General features: G+C 36.6%; 1 protein-coding gene across 1 annotated transcript; it reads right to left on the minus strand.

Annotated features, from left to right (window-relative positions):
• Positions 1-4,013: 4,013 nt before the first annotated feature.
• LOC131153468 (gibberellin 2-beta-dioxygenase 6-like) lies at positions 4,014-6,951 on the minus strand. Its single transcript, XM_058105810.1, has 3 exons — positions 6,349-6,951; positions 5,611-5,938; positions 4,014-4,582 (listed from the first exon to the last, which is right to left on the minus strand). The coding sequence occupies exons 1-3, from the start codon at positions 6,915-6,917 to the stop codon at positions 4,352-4,354; spliced, it is 1,128 nt and encodes a 375-aa protein (XP_057961793.1). The 5' UTR covers positions 6,918-6,951; the 3' UTR covers positions 4,014-4,351.
• Between the last annotated feature and the right edge of the window lie 15,554 nt (positions 6,952-22,505).

Below are 22,505 nucleotides of genomic sequence, written 5' to 3' on the forward strand. Positions count from 1 at the left end.
ATACTCGAAATTTAACTTGAAAGTACAATTTGTATCCTTAGTTTATTAATTATCATCAAAATGAGATTAAGCCTTGTTAGACCAACAATCTTCCTCTTTTTGATGATGACAAATAAGGAGTAAAATGAGGTCGCCTTGATAAGGCTGTCCCCTCACAATAAGCATGGAACACAAAAAATAATCTATATACGCATACTTGTTCAAGCTTAACAGTGATTTAGTGTTTCTTCTTTTTTGAAAGATTGTCCTCAACAAGTCATTTATAAAATGTTTTTTCCAAGAATAACATGAATAACCAATTCAGCTTGCAAGTATTACATCAACTTAGCTTATAAGTATAACATGTATTCGGCATATATCATGAATAATCAATGCAACTTGCAAGTATAACATCAACTTAGCTTATAAGTATAGCATATCTTACTTTCTCCCTTAATATCATATCAAAAATTAACTTATCACATGTATCTCCCTCTGAATATCATAGTTCCTTAAGCAACATTTAACATAAGCAATCATTTATCATATCATTAGTATTTAACTTATCATTTGGCTTAATCTTCTTCTCCTTTTGACATCAACAAAAAGGAATGAAATAGAAAATTAAGCATGCAGTTCTCAATAGGACCGTTAACCAGCATTCAGTTCACAAACAATAGGTCCAATTGTCAGCATGCAATTCTCAAACAATATATCCAACAGTATATGTCCATCAATATATCCATCAACCAGGATGCAAAATATAATCAATAAGAACCTTTTAAGCATGCATTAGACAATGTTTTGAATACAATAATCAGTATAAAATAATAGTAGTACTATGAAGCATTCATGACAAGAAAATAACTAAGTTCAAAAAACACATAAAAGATAAAGTATCATAATATTACAACCCAAATTGTTTGCATTAAGTGAATTCAAATCAAACATCTATTCCTAATCAATGTCATCATCACCAGAAGAAGTCTCCTTCTCATCATCATCGTCATCCTCATCTCTTGAACTCGCCTCCATGGGAGCTTTTACTTTCGAAGAGGAAGTACTGCCCATATGGCTCTCAATGTGTGCGAGCCTCATTGAACAAACTAAAACTGGACTCGAGTGCATTATATTCGGTATCTATATCGCCACGAAAAGCACTTAACTGGGATTCTATGTGTCGACGATAATCCATGAACCATAAAGGAGCATCAGTATCTAAAACAACTAGTGCTGGTGGTGCATTATGATGTGGATCTTGACCACGAGGCCGATCTTCCTGTAATCCTACATTGCCTTGAGGAGCTCTATTTGGCTTGGGTATCAATCAAAGTGCGTGGTCTAAAACGTATCCCATGAGTTGTGCAACAGTGAATGAAAAATGGTCATAGGATGTGCATCTTATAAATAGGGTCTGTTAATCATCGTAGCCTGGGAGTATATACATGTGCCCCGCAGCGGATATACAATGTAGAGTTAGAGGGGGGGTGATTGACTCTTTTTGCGTATATTAAATTTCTCTACAAAATAAAATCTCTTGGAAAGATGGCAAGAAATTATATCACAATATACAAAATATAAATCATGCACAAGACAATAAAATAAAGAGTAGGGAGAGAAAATCAACACTGGGATTTTTACGTGGTTTGGCTCCAAACCTACGTCCATGCCTTAATACCAAGTCAAGGATTCCACAATCCACTATCAGCGCTCCTTCCCTGGCAGAGCAAGGCTTACAACTCGGGTACACAACCCTACACGTGGGATCAAGTCCCTACTTGCTCACAAAGAGCCTTTACCAAGCAATTCACCAAGAACCCTCACAATGGTTCACAATGAACCTTATACGAAGTAGATGATTAGAATGAGAATGCTCCTTAAATGAGCAAATATTAAATAAATGACAAACTTGTAGAGACTCGAAGAATTATAGTAATTAAATAATAAAAGAAAAGAGAGAAAAAGAAAATTTAAAAAGGGACTCACAGGGTCTCGTAGACGAATGTAGGGTGCTCATTGACGAGCTTACTTCTTAGGCTCATCAATGTGGATACGTGTCTCGTCGACGAGGACTTACTGAGAGGGGGTTTAGTATCGCCTAAAGTTCTTCGATGAGGGATTCAAGTTCGTCGACGAGGTAACGTGTCTTGTCAACGAATTTGAATTTTATAAATAGGTCTAACTCGATTTTTCAGCCAGAAATCCAAGCAGAATTCTTCTCTCTCTCTGGAATTCGTCTCCTTCTCCTTCTCTTTACGATTTCGGCTTCGTTCTTCGCCGGTTCGGTGATCGAAAGCCGTCACGCTACTTTTGGGAAGATTCTTTTTAAGTCCGTTGGAGTAGATTGTTGGTTAGGCCAACTTGGGCATCATCCCAAAATTAGGTTAAGTTGATTAATTGGGTATTTTCAGTATTACCAAGCTTATTTGAGTTTAGATTTTGTGTTGTGTAGAGGCCTTTGCTCAATGGAAACTCTAGTAATTTCATACCCTTTCAAAAACCTCGAAAGAAAGAGTTTTTGGAAGTTCCAGCTGAACCTACCAAATTAATCGCCTACATATCCTTTATGGAGGAATCAAGTCACTTGTAGTTTGCCAAAACATCTTCCAAAAGAACTTTTAGAAAATATTTTATTGAGTTTAAAAATTACTTAAAAACACTTGAATCCCTTGAAACCACTTGAAGTTTGAGTTGAAAACTTTTTTTTTTTTTGGTTAGAAAATCGAATTTTCAATGAAAACTCGATAAAAATAGAGATTAAAAATCAATTTTAACTTCTAAGGAAAAACTCATTTTCTTCTCCATCAACACACTTCATGAGTGATTACTTTGAAAAATGTTGTTTTACTTGTTTTAACTTGAAAAAGATGTGGATTTTTAGTGTGAGATCTACAAACTCGGCTTGAAATCTAGTTTAAAAAAATTTTGGAGAGCATCTAAAAGTTGTATCATGGATGTTTGACTCCAAATTTCTATTTAATTTTTTTTAAAAAAACTTGAAAACTCATTTCAAATCCATTTGACATCATTTTTGAAATGAAAATTTGGTTGATCTGGTGGTTGACCAGATGCAGAGGGAAATCCTATGAATTTGATTTGGATGATAAATGGTCATAGGGTGGAACAATATCTAAAGGAGGGTAATCTAATTTTAAAAATGAATAATCAAAGTCTATGTTTGAATGATATTTGAATGCTCCAAATTTATCATGGTATAGTTCCAAAGGTGATGGGTGCATAGGGGCACTAATACCTTTTCCTCACAGAACAATACTCCCGAGCTTGACTTTGGTATCATAGACCATGACTATTGATTCATTGGACGTAGGTTTAACTTAGATACTTATTAATTAGTAACAATTAGGTGAACTAAACCACACTTAGGTGAAAAAAAGGTTAGTGGTGACTCTATACAACCTTAAAGAGCGAATAAATATGTAATAAATCATATTATTTTGGATCACCATTCATAGTCGCAGAGGTGTTGGATCCCTAGTCCGAACGTGTTGTCAAGGAAGGTCCTTCACCATGGTATAGAGCTAGCTGATACCCTCCACCACCTAGTAAATGCTAAGACTTTGTGTAGTTGTAAAAAGTAAAAACAGATTGGGTAATAGGCATCTAATATGCATCCCCTAATTGGGTAATAGTTTTTGGTCAGATTGTGTGGTAATATTGTTGAATTTCCTTCAAATGAGCAACTCAAATCTGTTGCCTAACATTATCTCCACAATAAGTAATTTTTAAATTTTAATATTTTTTTGTGGGCCCAAAATTGTAACTTTAAATATTGAAAATACATATGATCTTAAAAACTCTCTCATCCATACATGTACATGCATGAATGTACTCGCCCACTATCGAATTTTACAAATCACACCTGCTCTAACCTGCGTATTCTATCATAAATTAGTAGAAGCCATAGATTTTAGTGGAGCTGTTGGTATTTAAATAAGTTATAATACATAATTGACAAATTTTATATAATTCCCAACTTAGAATCGGCATTCCTTCTTCCCAAATATATATAAATGAATATTTAATTTATCAATATTCTATTGTAGAAAACATATGCTATAACTATTGCATGCACATGCGCCACTGTTAATAAGAAAATTAAATAAATCTAAAAAACAGTAGAAAAGTAAAAGCCATAGTCTATATAATTACCCGAACACACAATCCAGGGACAGAAGGCACAAAATGCTTCACATGTCATATGCTGCACAAATTTAAATACATATGGGAATAACTGTTTATTTAATTAAAATGCAGTGATTTGATTTGATGGGCGGTCAAACCGATATGTCTGATCAGATCTGGTACATAGGTCTAGATGAATAGTATATTAAGTATCTTAAGACGTTAATTCTTAAAGGCGAAATCTGTGAAGGCCTATTTTATTGCCAGTTTTGGTGACATCTTCTTGGACTTGGTTCCTGTATTCTCCAAAAGTGAATTTCCTGTAGAGAGAAGGTTCTCGGCAGCTCCCAATCAGAGAGTCGGGAGAAGGGCTGAGGAAGAAAGCCACAGAGTACCTATCCACTTTCTCATTCACCGTCACCTTGTGCTCCACACTCTTGAACACATCATTGCTCCAAGCCTGCAGCATTATCATATCATACATGTTTTTAATCTGTCATGAGAAAAATAAACTTATTTTGCCACTAATCAGATGACTTAAGGGGCAACTTGGTCTGCCACGACAAGGGTTAAGTGCCAAATTGAATATAATAAAATATTATTTTGTCCACCGTCCATAATCTACCTGGGGAACATGCGAACCAGACCAGCTATTCTTGTTCTTCTTTTTTCTTTTTAAATATTTGTGTTGACCCGACACAAGATGCGTTGAAAGAGGGTATAAAAATCTAATTATATTCGTTGGGAGTCCACAGAAATTCTTACTTGTAAGAAGAGGAGGGGTTCACTCGACGCATCCACATCCATGCGAGATTTTTTTATTATTATTAATGGAAAATTCACGAAGACTCTCGAGGCAGAAGAAATAGGCCTGTTTTAGACATCCTGAAACAGCTAGAATTCTAGATGTGTCCTAATAACAATTCACATGGTTGAATTTATAAAATACTGCTGTGAACAATGATGTATGCTTCAACATTAGCAATCGATGTCGTCCCTGGAAAGTACTTGCACTTTTGACAAATGCTAAAAGGTTAATTTGAGGTCATAAATTGAAGGCATGCACAGTTTTTTCTCTCAACCTCCGAGTAGTGATAATATATGAAAGGAAGACTTGGAAATCTCGCATCTATTGACAATCAAGAGAAAATTTAACTACTATAATATACGGTTCAGCTTAACCTCTTAAATATATATATATATATATATATATATATATGTACGGTTCAGCCTAACCAGAAGATACCAACGGTGAGACTCGGCCCACAAGTAAAAAGCTGGGCGCATGTGACAACTTTAGGCATCAACGAGTATATATATATATATATTCCGCCATTTTTTTCTTCACTAGGATTGTTGGAGAATGGGGTTTGTAAAGCCTGTATTAGGAGTAGATTTTACAATTAAAAAAAAAAAAAAAAACTCTAGGGGAATTCACGTGAAAATTTGAAGGAAGAGAGAGAGAGTAGTAGTAGTAGAAATATATACTTGGAAAAGGTCGCCGATGTTGACGACGAGGGCATGTGGGGTGGGTTTGACGGCGATCCAGTGGGAATCCTTCCTGAGATGGAGTCCTCCAACGTGATGGTCTTGATAAAGAATGGTGAGGAAGTCGCTGTCGGTGTGAGGAATCAGCCCGAATACCTCTGGGGAGAGGGCGCAGGGGGGGTACCGGTTCAGCCGAAGACTGCATGTGCTCGCGTCCCATATTTTTTCCAGCGCTTCCTTATTCCCCTGTCCCATGCTCTCTGCCAGCACTCCTGCCACCCTCCCTGCTACTTTTGACATTGCTCCTCCTAGTTCCTCCATCACTTCCCTGCACACACACGTATAGGCACCCCCACCCATTTGGAAATTTAATTTTAGTTCTGGCTATATATCTTGGCCTATATAAGTTTTGGCCATTAGAGTGTATGGCCAACTTCAAAGTGGGTTTTCATGTATTTATTATTATTTAGAATTTTTTGGAGTGTATGAAAAAATTCTAAACCTAAGATCCCAAATATATATGTGTGTGTGTGTGTGCGCGCGTTTCCAAAAACAACGTATATGATTTTGCATGCGAGGTAGAACGAAAAGTGCTTGAACACTACGTTAATTATTCCAACCGCTCATGCATGAATCTTGATCAACCCAAGAGAAAAAAAAAGGAAAAGAAACGAAAGATCCATATGCACCTCTATGCATGTATATTAATTCTGAAAAGCTATTTGGGGTCATATATACCTCAGAGAGCTAAAGTCCCCAGGAAGAACATCCTGAGAACGGATCTTAGCGATGGGAACTTGGAAAGATTCGGACCAGGAGAACTGGTGGGGAGAAGTGGCAGCGGGCGAACCCCACCTGTATGAACCATTGAGAAGGCGGCCAAGGCCATGCTGAGTGCTGCAGGCGGTGGCCAGTTTCCTCTCGAAGGGTGTCTGAAACAGCTTCACTTGCTCTCTCGTCATCCTCTGCAGAAGCTCAGGGCTGATCCCATGGTTCACTACCTGGAAAAAACCCCACTCTGACGCCGCTCTCGTGATTTCCGCGGCGCAATCAGCAACCCTCTTGTCGTCGTCATCGTCATCGTCTCCTTCCTCCGCCCGCAGATGGTTTCTGCTGATAAGAGGGCCGAGATCTACGAGTGGGAGCTCCCGCTGCTTCTGGCAATAATTTTCCTCGTGGCTTTGGTGATGCTTGAGCAGCTTGAGCTCATCTTGTTTTTGGTGATGGTGGAGAAGGGCGCCGTAATGGTGCAGGAGAGGGGGATTTGGGTCTACCATTTTTCCTATCCGATCGGGTGCTTGGAACATGTACAGCTAGCTGCTGTGACTCTGCGTTTGAATTGAAAGAAACTTTACTTGGGCAAGGGTGTTTTATACAAGGTTACCGACCCATGCCCGCCCAATAACTAAAACTATTTTGGGATTTGATTTAAAAAAAAAAAAAATCACTCCTAAAATTTCAAATATTTTATAGAAATTTTCTACTATTTTAAAGATGTTATGGATGTTTCAGATTTGTCAAAAAAATACAGACATCGATAAGTTTGAAATTTTTAAAATTTTGGAATAGACTCTTCTGGTTAAAATACAAAAATGCAGGCAAAAGTAGTGGGAAATGAGAAAAAGAAACGGATCCAAACCTATCTTCACTTTTTGACTTTACTGGCGGCTTCAAAAGGCCGTGTTTGTAGAGGGGTGGACGTGGATCCCCCACTCCCATAATAATATTATAAGTAAATAATATGTTGTCAACAGGTTGGCTTCAAAGAATGTTGTAATACATATTACATAATTAACGCCATCTCTCTCTCTCTCTCTCTCTCTCTCTCTCTCTGTATATATATATATATATATATATATATATATATATATATATATATAATTAATTAGAATTTTTGTAAATAGTGTAATTTGGCTTAAAAAAATAAGAGAATTTAATTTTCTTTATGATAGTAAAATATTTTTAAATTTAGCATATATATAGAGTAAAACACATCCATTCTATTTGAAATTTACTAAAATGTAGACCTTTCTTGGTATTTGAAAACATCAGCCATGTTGAAACTTTATATATAATGTCATTTTTGTTATTTTGTTAACAAGCTGAAGATCTTATATATAAAAGATTGAAGTCTATCCTTATGCATTAAAATATTAATATTTTAAAATATTTTTGGCCCTTGTGTTCAAAATTGGTAGTTAAATTATGGTGAAATTATAGAAAAAAACATTAATTAATGTGGGAAGCATTCAGTGCACCTTCTTGCTCATAGTTGGTACAATCGTACTAGGTTCTCATTTTCAAAGCATCCTGCAATGCCAATGAATTTAGAATGAATTTAGGGAGTCAACTTAATCTATCATTGAAATGAATACATCGTAACATAGGATTATTTAAGTTTTATTACTTTTAAACATCAGGTATGTTAATTTTGCATCTCTTGATAAGTCTTACTAAAGGTTAGTGCATTTTACCCTTGATGATAACATGACTTTGATTTGGTCACATTTTATATTTAGCATCTATAAAAAAATATTTTCATTTATTTATTTCTTTGCCTTTGTTTTTTTACCTTTCAAATTTTGTCTCTAATTTTATGTTTTCTTTTGGGATCAAGTAGAGTTCGTAATCTACTATAATAAAGTAGAAGTATAGGATAAGGATTTAAAGCCGGATTTTTTTTTCCTTTTTTTTTTTGTGAATTAAAACTATAAAATGTAAGCATATATATAGCCATATAGGGTCCGCACTCAAATATATGGAGTAGTTTCTCATGTTTTTTGGAGTAAGAATTCTTTCCCATGTAATATAATTAAATTAGGTAATAAATTAAGTAATGCAAATCTAACCTCTGGATCTTAGATTAATTGGTGAGAGTACTCCAATGACCAACCCTTGAATTCGATACTATTACTAGAACCATGCACCGAACAAGATATATTATTAATTTTTAACACATTAATTATATTTATTTACAGACTTTTAATAATTAGTTTGAATTAATAATGAAGATACTTTTTAGTATAAGAACATTCTTTCGCCATTAATTGCCAAATCTAGACAATTTCATCAATTGAAATGGAAACGAATAATATCTTGCTGATAGGCTTCAAAGAATGTACATACAAAAAACTCTTGTAAAATAAAATATAATCAAATAAAATTGCATAAACATTTTGGAATTATATTTCATTTTAAAAATTAGAATATTTAATTTTGTGATCGTAAAATATTTCTATACTTTCAAAAACGAAGATGTCGAACTCTCCTAAGATTTAAAAAAATGACACCAACCTTTATTAATATTCAAATATAGAGATACTTATACTATTATGTTAGGAAACCATATATCTAGCATAAAAAATAGAAGTCTATATTTTTTGGCTTTTTGAGTCTGATCCTTGGTTTTGATAATAAAAAATCGTAAGTTACTTATGTGTATATCTAGTGATTGAATAGGTTATAATTCAGTACACACATAAGGGGACTGAAAATGGAAGCCAAAGAAGCATAAAGTTCATATGATCGGGGGTTTTCCATGAAGATTAAGGAGAAAAGAAGATCAAGAATAAGACATTTTGATTTTATTTGTATATGCATTTATGTTTTTATATTTTGTTTTGTAATAAATGCATGCATCCCGCATGATATGTTTTGAATGCTTAGACAGAACCGTAGATAGACCTTACGGCTTCGATCAACCAATACCAGATTTTTAGGGTAAATTAAAATGCCTAGACCTTAGAGAGACCCTAGGACCCTGCACTTCACCTAAGGAAAATAACAGGGATAAAATATAACCTAAGTTGAAAATTGAAAGGGATTTGGGCGGCCGAACCAGGCATGTTAAAAATGCCTCAGTCGACCGAACAGTTGAAAAGTCAGAATGTTGATCTGACTTCGGGTGATCGAATTGAAATGAACGTAACGTTCTCGATCAATTAAATACTTAACCTTGACTTTTTCTAACAACTCGGGCGCCCGAACTCCACGGGCATTTTGACCTCAGGCGACCGAAAAGGCCAGTTTGGTAGACCGAACTTAGGAACAAGCGACCGAACATCGAATAGTTTAGAAAATCGCCTTGTTCAGCCAACCGAACATATTTTCAGGCACCCAAATGTTTAAAACGAGCTTTTTGTTTTGTAAGTGTTCGAGCGACCGAACCTATAGCTTGATCAACCAAAACTCTTAGGTTGGGGCATTTTTAAATGCTAAAATGGGTTTAAAATTTAATTAAACTTTTCTAATAATGCCCAGCGTGTCCCTAACAGTCAAAAAATTCTCAGACTCTATATATACCCTTTCATAAGACATGATTAGTTACTTTGATTAACAAATATTTTCTCTCTAATTTTTCACTTAATCAAAGTTCCCCAAACTTAATTTTTATTGCAAATATTATTTCTTGGGGCAAATCTTTTACTCTCTAAAACTCTTTTTCCTTTTATTCATTTCAAAAATTATTTTGAAAGAGAGCTTATTTGTTTTGAGCATTTATTTTTAGATCACTTACTCTGACATATACTTTGATTTCTCAAAAACAATTTTTGAGAGTAAGCTTGAAGTTTTCTCCGATTATTTCATTGAAAAATATTTTTGGGAGAAATATTCATTTTAGGTTATATCTTTGAAATATTCATTATATATATTTTTGTTCAAAAATTTCAAAAATATTATTTAGAAAAGCACCTCTTCTTTACTGAGCATTATTTCCATATCTTTAGAGAGTGCATATTTTATGAGCTTAAACGTTGTACGTCTTTGCTTGTATTTAAAAGCATTTTAATATGTACAAAAATATTTTTCATGTATCGGTTGGGTTCAGCCCGGAATTGAATTGGGGAGTCTCAACCCCGTAAGTGAGATTGGTTCGATTCAGTTCGAAAATTGAACTGGGGAGTCGTAGTCCCGTAAGTGAGACCGATTCGGTTCAGCTCAAAAATTGAACTGAGATTTTCCTCGCCCCATAAGGAGAGGATGTAAACGGCTTTTGTTCCGCCCGTTTAAGTGAGCAGGGATAGTGTAATTGATATCCCAGATATGCTTCTAGAGGGGGGGTGAATAAACATCTTTTGTGGATATACAACTTTTTCTACAATCACAAAATTTTCTTGGCAAGAGCAAGGGTATTATATCACAATATATATATAAAGCAAATAGCAATAAGTGAGCAACACAAGAGAGAAGGGATAAGAGAAGCTTAACACAATGATGTTAACGTGGTTCGGCACTGAACCTACATCCATGCCTTGAGACCAACTCAAGGATTCCCCAAATCCACTATGTTACCCTCCTTCCTGGCGGAGAAGCCTTTACAACCTTACTACTCACAATGAGCTTTTATAATGGTGCTCAACTAAAGTCACCTTATAATAGCTCACAAAGAGCCTTCCAATACAAAGAATTTGAAAGCTAGTAGATACAATGTAGAATGCTCCTCTTTGTGCTGAATAACCCAATACAAGCCTCACACTATTCCCTCTGTATAAATGGTGTGTAAAAAAAGGTAAAGAGCAAGAGGGCAAGATGGCGCAAAGTGAGACCCTAATATGAATGCACAATAATTGTTCTCAACAACCAATTTGCTTAAGTAGTTTGAAATAAATGCATAAGACCCATTTTAAAGGCCAAAGGGACGAGCTGAATGCTGGCATTAATTGACATAAGATAGATTGAAAACTAGCCCTTTAGGTGCATTTAATGCAATCTGCAGCCCGACATTCATCGACGAGGTCACGACTTCGTCAACGAGTCCCATATGTATCTTTGTTGACGAAGCCCTGTGTTCATCGATGAACCATTGGTTCTAAATTCAAATGGGTCTCGGTTTCTTTTCGTCGACGAGTATCCTGTGTACGTCGACCAACTAATGCATTACCTTCGTCGTTGAATCCTTCATATTCGTTGACGAAGATGCTCTAAACTTTTAGGCGGTCTCAGTATCTTTTTGTCGACGAGCACCCTATCTACGTCGACGAACCACACGTTATCTTCATTGCCGATTCCCCTGTTTTCGCTGATGAACATGCTCTGAACTTTTTAGGTGGTCTCGGTATATATTTATCGATGAGAACCCTGTGTATGTCGACAAGGTTCCGTGTTGCGTCCGTCGACGAATCCCCTGTATTCATCAACGAACCCTTTACTTATCATTTTAAAACCATTCCAACTTTGGTTTATGTTAAAGTAAGGGTTTCATCTCGTTTTATAAATAATGCTTAATCTATTTTAAGATGTCTTGGGTTTAATGAAGTATGTTCGAAAGTTATAGACATCTTGTGCAGTTCACTTGACTTGATATATATGTGTGAGACTAGTGTTTGTGTTCTAGCCTATCATGAGCTAAATGCATATGCAATTTGCCCATCTCTTGCTAGCTACTTTTGAACAACACCATACACAAGGGATTACAATATCAACCTTCCTTACTCACACATACAACCCAGAGCTTGTGCTCCATAAATGCTTTGATTGAGTGGCTAAGTTCCAAATATGTCATATGTTGGACTTTGTTGATGGTTATCTGCTCTTTTCTGGTTTGAGACTTGTTTAACCCTTATGTTTGCTTTGGAACTGTCCTGTGTATCTAGACTGGACTAGAGGAAAACTGTCAGTAACTTTAAAGAACTGCTAATGGGTTGTTGTCATCAAAACAAGGCTAGAATGAAAGTCCTTAGCCACTAGGTCTAACATTCTCCCCCTTTTTGATGATGGCAATCCATTGGTGTTCTTTTGAAAAAATAAATGCTCCTCCTCAGTATATGCAAACATTTAATACTTTAACAATTCCTCCCCCTTAATGTATGCACTATGTGAAAATCATATTTGGTTTTGGAAAGGAAATTCAAATGAAATTTCGGCAGCATGCCATCTATAAATTAAGCATTTTTCATGTTTCTAAACCTACATAAATTGAATATTCTATACTAGTAGTTCAGTATTCAACGCAAGCATCTCAGTATTTTTCATTCAACACAAGCATCTTAGTTTTTTTCATTCAACGCAAGTCCATTCATGATTCCAAAGTGAGCATAATAAAGAATGTACAGCGATTTGCATCAGAACATCAAAAGTGATGCAAAATCATCATCACTACATCAGAAAATAAGTCATCAGTATGTTTAACTACATTAGAAAATGTCAGCCTCAAAAGATTATCCTTTCATCTCCCCCTTTGCCATTATAAAAAATAGGGGGTGTCACTGAACACTAGTCCGGTGGTCAATCAAATTTGGCGAGGAGAGCAGCTAAAGTATCATCGATAGAGTCGAATCGTGCGCAATTGTGATTTTCTTGAAGTGCTAAAGCAGCATTGATCAAATCGAAGCGGGAATGGGTGCGCAGATCGGACTGCGTCATGGCAAGCTGAAGACCATCGAGACACTCAAGTATGGGGTCAACAGTAGGTTCCTCGGCCTCGTCGTCCTCATCCATGGCAGCTTCGACCTCATCAACTGGTGCCCAGCCCTGCTCGTGGGTTTTGACCCACGTATTTGTATCATCATCCTTCTCAAAGTGCACACGACACAGGGTAGCCTCTGTATGGGTGTCATCCGGTGTAGGACAAATAGAAGGCATCCTGGGGTGAATGAGGTCGAAATGATCAAAAAATGCAGTGAGCAGACGACCGTATGTTGGGCAACCCCATTTCCCTTTCAGACTCTCTTCCATATTCTGAAAAATGACCGTTGGAAAATAAATGCCTTTGCCAACCCATAGACAATACATGCACAAGATATCGCCTAGGGTGACCCAATCACGTCCACTAGTTCTTGGGTAGAAGTTGTAGGTGATAAAGTGATGGAGGACCCGAAATTCAACGGTGAGGTCCTTAGATTTGGGTCGTGCCACAGGAGGGATACGGGGGTTACCAGTGATCAGTTTGAGAGCTTCATGAGACTCAAACCAATCGTAGCGTGTAGGCCAGGAGGCCTTGGATAGGATAAAGTCAGAAACCGAGGACTTGAGTGAAGGTGTCATTTGATAGACAAATGAGGGTCCCCCTTACTGCGGAGTATGCTGCAATGCCACGATGTGATGGAACAAAGTTTGCATAAAATTCTGGTACTAGTTCCTCATAGACGAGCTTCCCCAAATCGAAAATGCCATCCTATCCAATGGTTTGATTTTTGGGCAATCATGCGGGAAAGTGAGTTTGAAGGAATGCCGATGGAACGATCTTACCATGAACAATGTGCCACTTGGAGATGTCATTTTGGTAGAAGGTAAGTAGCCTTGGCGAAAACAAACCGCAGATCAACTTCAGTGGAGGCCTGTCGGGAGTGGTCAGTGGGAGGGTGGTGAGAGGACCCTTCGCCGACCTCAGTTTGGAGAGCCCTCTTTTTTGGGCGAGGAGCCATCTGAGGAAGAGAGGATTGAGGCACGAGGAAAGGAGAGACGGTGGGAGAGAGGGAGGCTATAAGGGGCTGACGAGCTTGGCATCGGCGGAGGAGTACGTGCGAGGCTTGTAGGTGGAGATGGCTAGTACGAGGGGCGAAGGAAGATGGTGGGTGAGGGCATGCAAGACGGCTGGTGCAAGTGAAGAAGGAGGATGGCTTCAGAGTTGCGAGAGGAGGGAGGAGGTTCAAAAGGTAGGGTTAGGGTTTGAAAGAAGTTGCGGTCAGATAGCTGATAATTTTAAGTATCCCAACAGTTTTCGTCGATGAATCCCCTATGTTCATCGATGAAGATATTCAGACATTTCAGCGAAAAAACCCCTATGTTCGTCGACGAGGCTAGTGAGAAGAGTTGTGTTTTACCTATATGAGGCTTTAGAGCAAAATAAGGACAACTTGATGTTCCTAAGATAGATCTGTGGAAGTGCAAATACCCAGGGCATGCCTAATTTTGCTTAACCTTTCTTCATTGAGGGGTTTTGTTAAATTATCAGCTAGTTGATTTTCAATAGGAATGTAAACTAACTCAACATCCCCCTTTTGAACATGATCTCAGAAAAAATGGTGTTGTATCTCAATATGTTTGGTCCTAGAGTGCAGGCACAGGTTTTTCGAGATATTGATGGTACTAGTGTTATCACAATGAATTGGAGTACCCTTGATTAAAATTTTGAAATCCTCAAGTTGTTGCTTCATGTATAAGGCTTAAGCACAGCAACTATAGGTTGCAATGTATTCAGCCTCGGTGTTTGAGAGAGCAACAGAAGTTTGCAAAACCATAAGACAAGCAAATGTCCTAGGAAGTGACATGTTCCACTAACGCTTTTTCTATCGGTTTTACATCCTCCATATCGGCATCTGAGTCGCAAGTGAGATCAAAGGGAGCAATCTTAGGGTAAAAGAGTCTTAAGTCATGTGTTCCTGCTAGGTACCTAAAAATTCTCTTGTCGGCATGAAGATGTGACTCTTTGGGACATGATTGGAATCTAGCGCATAAATAGACACTGAACATAATATCAAGTCTACTAGAAGTGAGATACAACAGATTGCCAATCATCCCTTGGTAAAGCTTTTGGCCAACATTCTTCCCTTTTTCATCAGTGTTAAGTTTTGTTGTGATGTTCATAGGGGTTGCTTTAGATTTTTCCATTTCAAGACCAAATTTCCTCAGCATGTCTTTAACGTATTTTGCTTGATTAATAAAAATTTCGTGTTTCATTTGTTTTATTTGCAACCCTAGGAAGAAGGTTAATTCACCCATCACACTCATATCAAATGTCTTTTACATGGTTTGGGCGAATTTTTGACACATATTCTCATTTGTAGCACCAAAAATGATATCATCTACATAAATTTGTATGACTAGCATATCTTTTTCTTTGTATTTTAAGAATAATGTAGTGTCAAATTTTCCTATTGTGAAGCAATCTTCTAGAAGAAATTTTCTCAAACGTTCATACCAAGCTCTTGGTGCTTGCTTAAGTCCGTAAAGGGCTTTTAAGAGTTTGTATACATATTCGGGATGTGTGTGACTCTCAAATCCTAGAGGTTGCTTGACATAGACTTCTTCATTTATATATCCATTTAGAAAAGCACTTTTTACATCGATTTGAAATAGTTTGAAGTCTTTGTAACAGGCAAACGCTAGTAACATCCTAATAGCTTCTAGTCTTGCCACAGGGGCATAAGTTTCATCATAGCCAATACCCTCTTATTGGTTATACCCTTGTGCCACTAATCTAGTTTTGTTTCTTACAATATTGCTTTCTTCATCTTTCTTATTCCTAAACACCCATTTTGTGCCTATTATTGTGGTGTTTTTAGGTTTAGGAACCAAATCTCATACTTTGTTTCTTTCAAATTGGTCTAGTTCTTCTTGCATGACATTAATCCAGTTTTCATAATTTTCAGCTTCCTCAAAGTTCTTTGGTTCTAAATGGGATACGAAAGCTATATGATTACATCCATTTATTAAGTGAGATCTAGTGCTAACTCCTTGGGATGGACTACCTATGATGAGGTCAGCTGGGTGATTCCTAACAAATTTCCAAGCTCTAGGGAGTTCATAATTTTCTTCTTCTGGTTCCCTAGACTTTTCATGAGGTGATGATTCTTGATGATCATTTTTTATGTCTTGACAATCTTTATCTGGGTTATTATTTATCTTAAGCTGCTCAAATACCTTTTCAATTCTAATAGAGGTGACTTGATCATCTTCTTCCACATTAACAATTGTTTTGGATGTGTAAGAGTCAGTTTCATAAAAAACAGCATGCGTTGATTCTTGAACAGTTTGGGTTCTTTTATTAAGCATCCTATAAGCTTTGCTGTTCATTGCATACCCTATAAAGATTCCTTCATCATATTTTGAATCAAATTTTTCCAAGTGATCTCTATTATTCAATATGAAACATTTGCTTCCAAATACCTTAAAGTGTGAAATGTTTGGTTTTCTACCCTTCCATATCTTGTATAGGTTTTTCCCTATTTTGGATCTAATGATGACATGATTACTAACATAGCAAGTTGTGCTAACGGTTTCGGCCCAAAAATATTTTGGAAGATTATGTTCGTTAAGCATTTTCCTAGCCATTTCTTGGAGTGTTCGGTTCTTTCTTTCAACTACTCCATTTTGTTGTGGATTTTTTGGTGCAAAGAAGTTGTGTGAATACCCATTTTCGTTACAAAAGTGTTCTAATTCTTTGTTTCAAAATTATCTTCCTCCATCACTCCTAATGTGAATAATTGACATTCCCTTTTCATTTTGAATTTTTCCACAAAAATGAATGAAGGCATTGCCGGTATCACTTTTGTTTGCAAGAAAGATTACCTATGAGAATCTAGAGAAATCATCAACTATAAAAAAAGCATACAGTTTTCCACTAATACTTGCAATGTCATTTGGTCTGAACAAATCAAGATGAATCAATTCTAAAGGTCTTGTGGTAGATATCATTTTCTTGATTTTGAAAGATGAATTAACTTGTTTTCCATATTGACATGCATCACATACTTTGTCTCTTACATAATTGTCTTTTGGTAAGTCATTCACTAGTTCTTTAGATGATAGCCTATGCAGTAAATCCATGCTAGCATGACCTAGTCTCCTATGTCATAACCAACAATTTTCATTAGTTGTAGCCAAACACCTAACGTCACAAGTTTTAATGTCATCAAACTCAATTGTGTAGATGTTGGATTCACGTTTTCCTACAAGTATGGTGTTTCCATTCAAATCATTTATCAAGCATTGGGTGGATTGGAATATAATATTTAAACCTTTATCACACAACTGACTAATACTCAATAGGTTATGTTTAAGTGTATCTATAAGAGCAACATTTTCAATAGCCAAGGATGAATTACCTATTTTACCTTTGCCAATGATTCTTCCTTTGGCATTGTCTCCAAATGTTACCAATCCATCCTTCTTCTAGGTGAGTGAGATGAATTTGCATGCATCTCCCGTCATGTGTCTTGAGCAGCTGCTATCAAAAACCATTTGTTTCTTGTGGAGTTGGTCTTTAGGCATACCTACACACAACATTAAGTAATTTGTTTTGGTACCCATATTGTCTTGGGTCCTACGGGGTTAGTATTCTTAATCAGCTATTTATATTTCATCCCTTTTCCCCTGCTTCCTCTGAAGGGGCAAGTAAAGCGTACATGACCCTTTCTTTCTCAATATAAGCAAACTTTATTGGTATGTAAGGGGTTTGGTTTAGGTGCAAAGATTTTCTTTGACAGAGAGCTTCTTTTAGCACAAAGGTTTGCAAAACCCATTGATTCAGATGATGGTAAGTCATACCCTAATCCTTCTTTGAAAATTCCAAATCTTTGGACTCCAAGTAGCTTATCAAAGTTCTATTTTCCATTTGTAATTTTGTAAATTGTATTATTTTGATCTTCAACCTTCTTTTTCAATTTTGAGTTTTCTTGAAGAATTTCCATAATTTGTTTTTTCAAACTTCCAACCTCTTTTTGAAAAGACTCCTTGTCATTTTTACATTCCTTGATAAGTTTTTCATTTTCGAAACTGAGAGATGCATTTTCCTCTTTTAAAGTGTCACATGAGCAGATTTTCTTTTGCTTACATCTTGCATGAATTTTTTCTAAAAGCTTGTTTTTCTTTTTAGTAGCTATCAACTCAATATAAGGGTTCTTACAGTTTTCTTCTAATTCTTTATATGATGGAAGGTATTCGTCATTAGAATTTACCTCATTGTGTTCATTCGCCATAAATAAGAAGTTTGCAACTTCTTCGATTTCTTCATCAATTAAGGTTCCATCTAGCTCATCCCATCCGATTGCATTCATGGCTTTAAATTTTTTTTTTTTGTCTCCTTGCTGATTGTTGCCTTTGTTTTTGAAGAGTGGGCAATCAGCCATGCGGTGCTCGATCTCTTTGCAGTTGTAGCACCTTATGCTTAATTCTCCTTTCTCCTTTTGTTTGCCACCTCATTTGTTCATCAAAAAATTTTTGAATCTTCTTGTAAGGAGAGCAACTTCATCATCATCATCATCATCATCAGTTTCTTCCTCCTCTATGAGCTCTTTTTGTTTTCCAGCTTTTAGGGCAATTTCGGTTGCCTTTTTTGGTGCCTCAGCTTCTGTAGTAGCATTTTTATTTTTGATTTCATGGGTAATGAGAAATCTAATTATCTCATCGAGTGTGACCTTTGATAGGTCTTTTTCCTCCTTAATTGCTGTGGACTTTGCGTACCAAGATTTCGATAGAGAGCGAAGGAATTTTTGGACATTATCCTCCATAGAATATTCTCTACCAAGGGCTTTTAGTCCATTCACAATATGTGTAAAGCGAGTAAACATAGCAGTAATTGACTCACCCTCTTCCGTTTTAAACATTTCGTATTCTTTAACTAACATATAAATTTTTTATTTCTTTACCTGGGTTGTTCCTTCATATATTACCTGAAGCTTCTCCCACATCTCCTTCGCCATGTTGCATCCACAAATTCGATTGTATTCTTCGTCGTTTACAGCATAATAAAGGAATTTTTTCATCTTCAAATTTAGTTGTGTTAGCTTTGCATCAGCCTCAGGAAGTTTCCCAATCAGTATGTCATCACCTTCCTCATTCTTGAAAATGTAGTCTCCTTCGGTGATGACATTCCACATCCAGTAGTCATAAACTTTAATGAAGATTGACATCCAATCTTTCCATGTCGGATAGTTAATTCCGTAGAACTTGGGAGGACGATCTACGGATTGACCTTGGGCAAATATATCCGCTATTTGATCTTTGCGCCTGGAAATTACTCCGAACGTCTAGCGACTGGCGCTCTGATACCACTTGTTGACCCGGATATACATCTAAAGGGGGGGTGAATAGATGCCTTTTGCAGATATACAACTTTTTCTACAATCACAAAGTTTTCTTGGCAAGTTCAAGGGTATTATATCGTAGCATATATAAAGCAAATAGCAATAAGTGAGCAACACAAGAGAGAAGGGATAAAAGAAGCTTAACGCAGCGATGTTAACGTGGTTTGGCACCAAGCCTACGTCCACGCCTTAAGACCAACTCAAGGATTCCCCAAATCCACTATGTATCCCTCCTTCCCAGTGGAGAAGCCTTTACAAACCAGCTGCTCACAATGAGCTTTTACAATGGTGCTCACCTAGAGTCACCTTATAATAGCTCACAAAGAGCCTTCCAATACAAAGAATTTGAAAGCTAGTAGATACAATATAGAATGCTCCTCTTTGAGCTGAATATTCCAATACAAGCCTCACACTATTCCCTCTGTGTAAATGGTGTGTAAACAAAAGTAAAGAGCAAGAAGGCAAGATGGCACAACGTGAAACCCTAATATGAATGCACAATAATTGTCCTCAACAACCAATTTGCTTAACTAGTTTCAAATAAATGCATAAGAACCATTTTAAAGGCCAAAGGGACAAGCTGCACGCTAAAGAGCTGTTGGGCATTAATTGACATAAGAAAAATTGAAAACTAGCCATTTAGGCACATTTAATGCAATCTGCAACCTGACATTCGTCGACGAGGTCACGACTTCATCAACGAGTCCCATGTGTACCTTTGTCGATGAAGCCCTGTGTTCATTGATGAACCATTGGTTCTAAATTCAAATGGGTCTCAATTTCTATTCATTGACAAGTACCCTGTGTACATCAATGAACCACTGCATTGCCTTCATCACCAAATCCCCTGTATTCGTCGACGAAGCCGCTCTGAACTTTTAGGCGGTTTCGGTATCTTTTTGTCAACGAGCACCCTGTGTACGTCGACGAACCACACGTTATCTTTGTTGCCAAATCCCTTGTATTCGTTGATGAACCTGCTCTGAACTTTTTAGGTGGTCTCGGTATATTTTTGTCGACGAGTACCCTATGTACGTCGACAAGGTTCCTTGTTGCGTTCGTCGACGAATCCCGTATACTCGTCGACGAACCCTTTACTTATCATTTTAAAATTGTTCAAACTTTGGTTTATGTTAAAGTAAAGGTTTCATCTTGTTTTAGAAATAATGTTTAATCTATTTTAATATGTCTTGGGTTTAATGAAGTATGTTCGAAAGTTATAGACATCTTGTGCAATTCACTTGACTTGATATATGTGTGTGAGACTGGTGTTTGTGTTCTAGCCTATCATGAACTAAATGCATATGCAATTTTCCTATCTCTTTCTAGCTACTTTTGAACAGCACCATACACAAGGGATTACAATATTAACCTTCCTTACTCACACACACAACCTAGAGCTTGTGCTCGATATGTAGGATCCATAAATGCTTTGGTTGAGTGGCTAAGTTCTGGATATGTCATATGTTGAACTTTGTTGATGGTCATCTGCTCTTTGCTAGTTTGAGACTTGTTAAACCCTTATGCTTGCTTTGGAACTATCATGTGTATCTGGACTGAACTAAAGGAAAACTATCAGTAACCTTAAAGAACTGCCAATGGGTTGTTGTCATCAAAACAAGGCTAGAATGAAAACCCTTAGCCACTAGGTCTAACAGTAATCCTTGGGGGGTATGCCTAAGGTAGGGATGTAGGCTAGTTTCGCCGAACTTCGATAATAAATATCTTGTGTTGCTCTTTCCCTATCTGATTTAAATTACTGCACTTTAAATTCAGTATGTGTATGCCTACTTATTTACTGTTATATTATTTACATGCACACCTTTATTTTAAATGAGATATGTTGCACACGTGTATGCCTGCACTCACAGTTCAATTATTTTACATATACATTTGCATTATGAATGTGATATGATTTGTTTTGAATCGATAAAATGCTTAATTAGCCAAAAAGTTTTTAAAACCCAATTCACCCCTCCCCTCTTGGGATCACACCATTTCCAACAGTATTAAGTTTTAAATATTAACATTTTAAATTCTTTTTTCCATTGCTTGAAAATGTCATCTAAAATGTAGAGACCCAGTGAATTATAATAATTAAATAATAAAAGAAAGGAGACGAAAAGGGAAGCGGCTGATTGGGATCGTCGACGAGGACACGTGTCTTGTTGACAAGGAATTACTGAGAGGGCTATGTCAGGGTCTAAAATTCGTCGACAATGAATAAGTGTTCATCGACGAACTCTCTACTTGGCCACGTCAATGAAGTGATGTGTCTCGTCGACGAAGGCAGATGTATAAATAGCTTAAACTCGGGTCTTCAGCGAGAAAACCTACATGCAATCCTTTTCTCTCTCTATATATTTCATCCCCAACCCCTTCTCTCTAAGTTTATGGGCCGGTTCTTGACCGGTTCAACGATCCGAAGCTTCCATGCTACTCCTAAGAAGATTCTCTCCATATCTGCTGGAGTAGATCATTGATTAGGCCTACTTGGGCACCATCTCAAAATTTGGGTAAGTTAGTTAATTTTATTTTTATTAGGTTTTTGGTGTTTCTAGATTGAGAAGAATATGTTAGGGAAGATTATAGTAAAGTTTTGTTAGGAAAATATCAATTTTAAGGTGTTGAGCTAGGAACCACACAGATGTATATTTGGAGTAATTTTTAGGCTTTTCCATAAGTCAGGTAAGGGGATAAACTAAGTCAACTTTCTTATGAAAATATATTTATTATTATTTTACAACATTTAATTTTAGGTAAATATGTATATTGTAGAATTATGTTGGAAATAATGTTGTTGATCAGAAATATGATTTTAGAACAAATTTTATGTTCTGAATATTACCCCTTTTGTGTGGCATGAGTAATATTCACCATGCAAATTATGATGATGAAATATTATGTTTTCCTTGAATATTCATTTATTACCAGTTTTCAGGAAAAGCTCTATAATAGTACAGGAACTATGTTCTAAATATTATGTTAAACAGTACAGAGATTTCATGATTCAGTATGTTATGATATGTCGGTGTAAGGGCCGAGGTTTTATATGATATACGAGCGTAAGGGCCAAGGGTTTTAAATGATATGCTATGTTGGCGTAAGGGTCATGATTTACAAGATACAAAATATCAGCGTAAGAGCCAT

The sequence above is a fragment of the Malania oleifera genome, chromosome 4 (assembly GCF_029873635.1).
Source record: "Malania oleifera isolate guangnan ecotype guangnan chromosome 4, ASM2987363v1, whole genome shotgun sequence".
Classification (NCBI taxonomy): Eukaryota; Viridiplantae; Streptophyta; class Magnoliopsida; order Santalales; family Ximeniaceae; genus Malania; species Malania oleifera.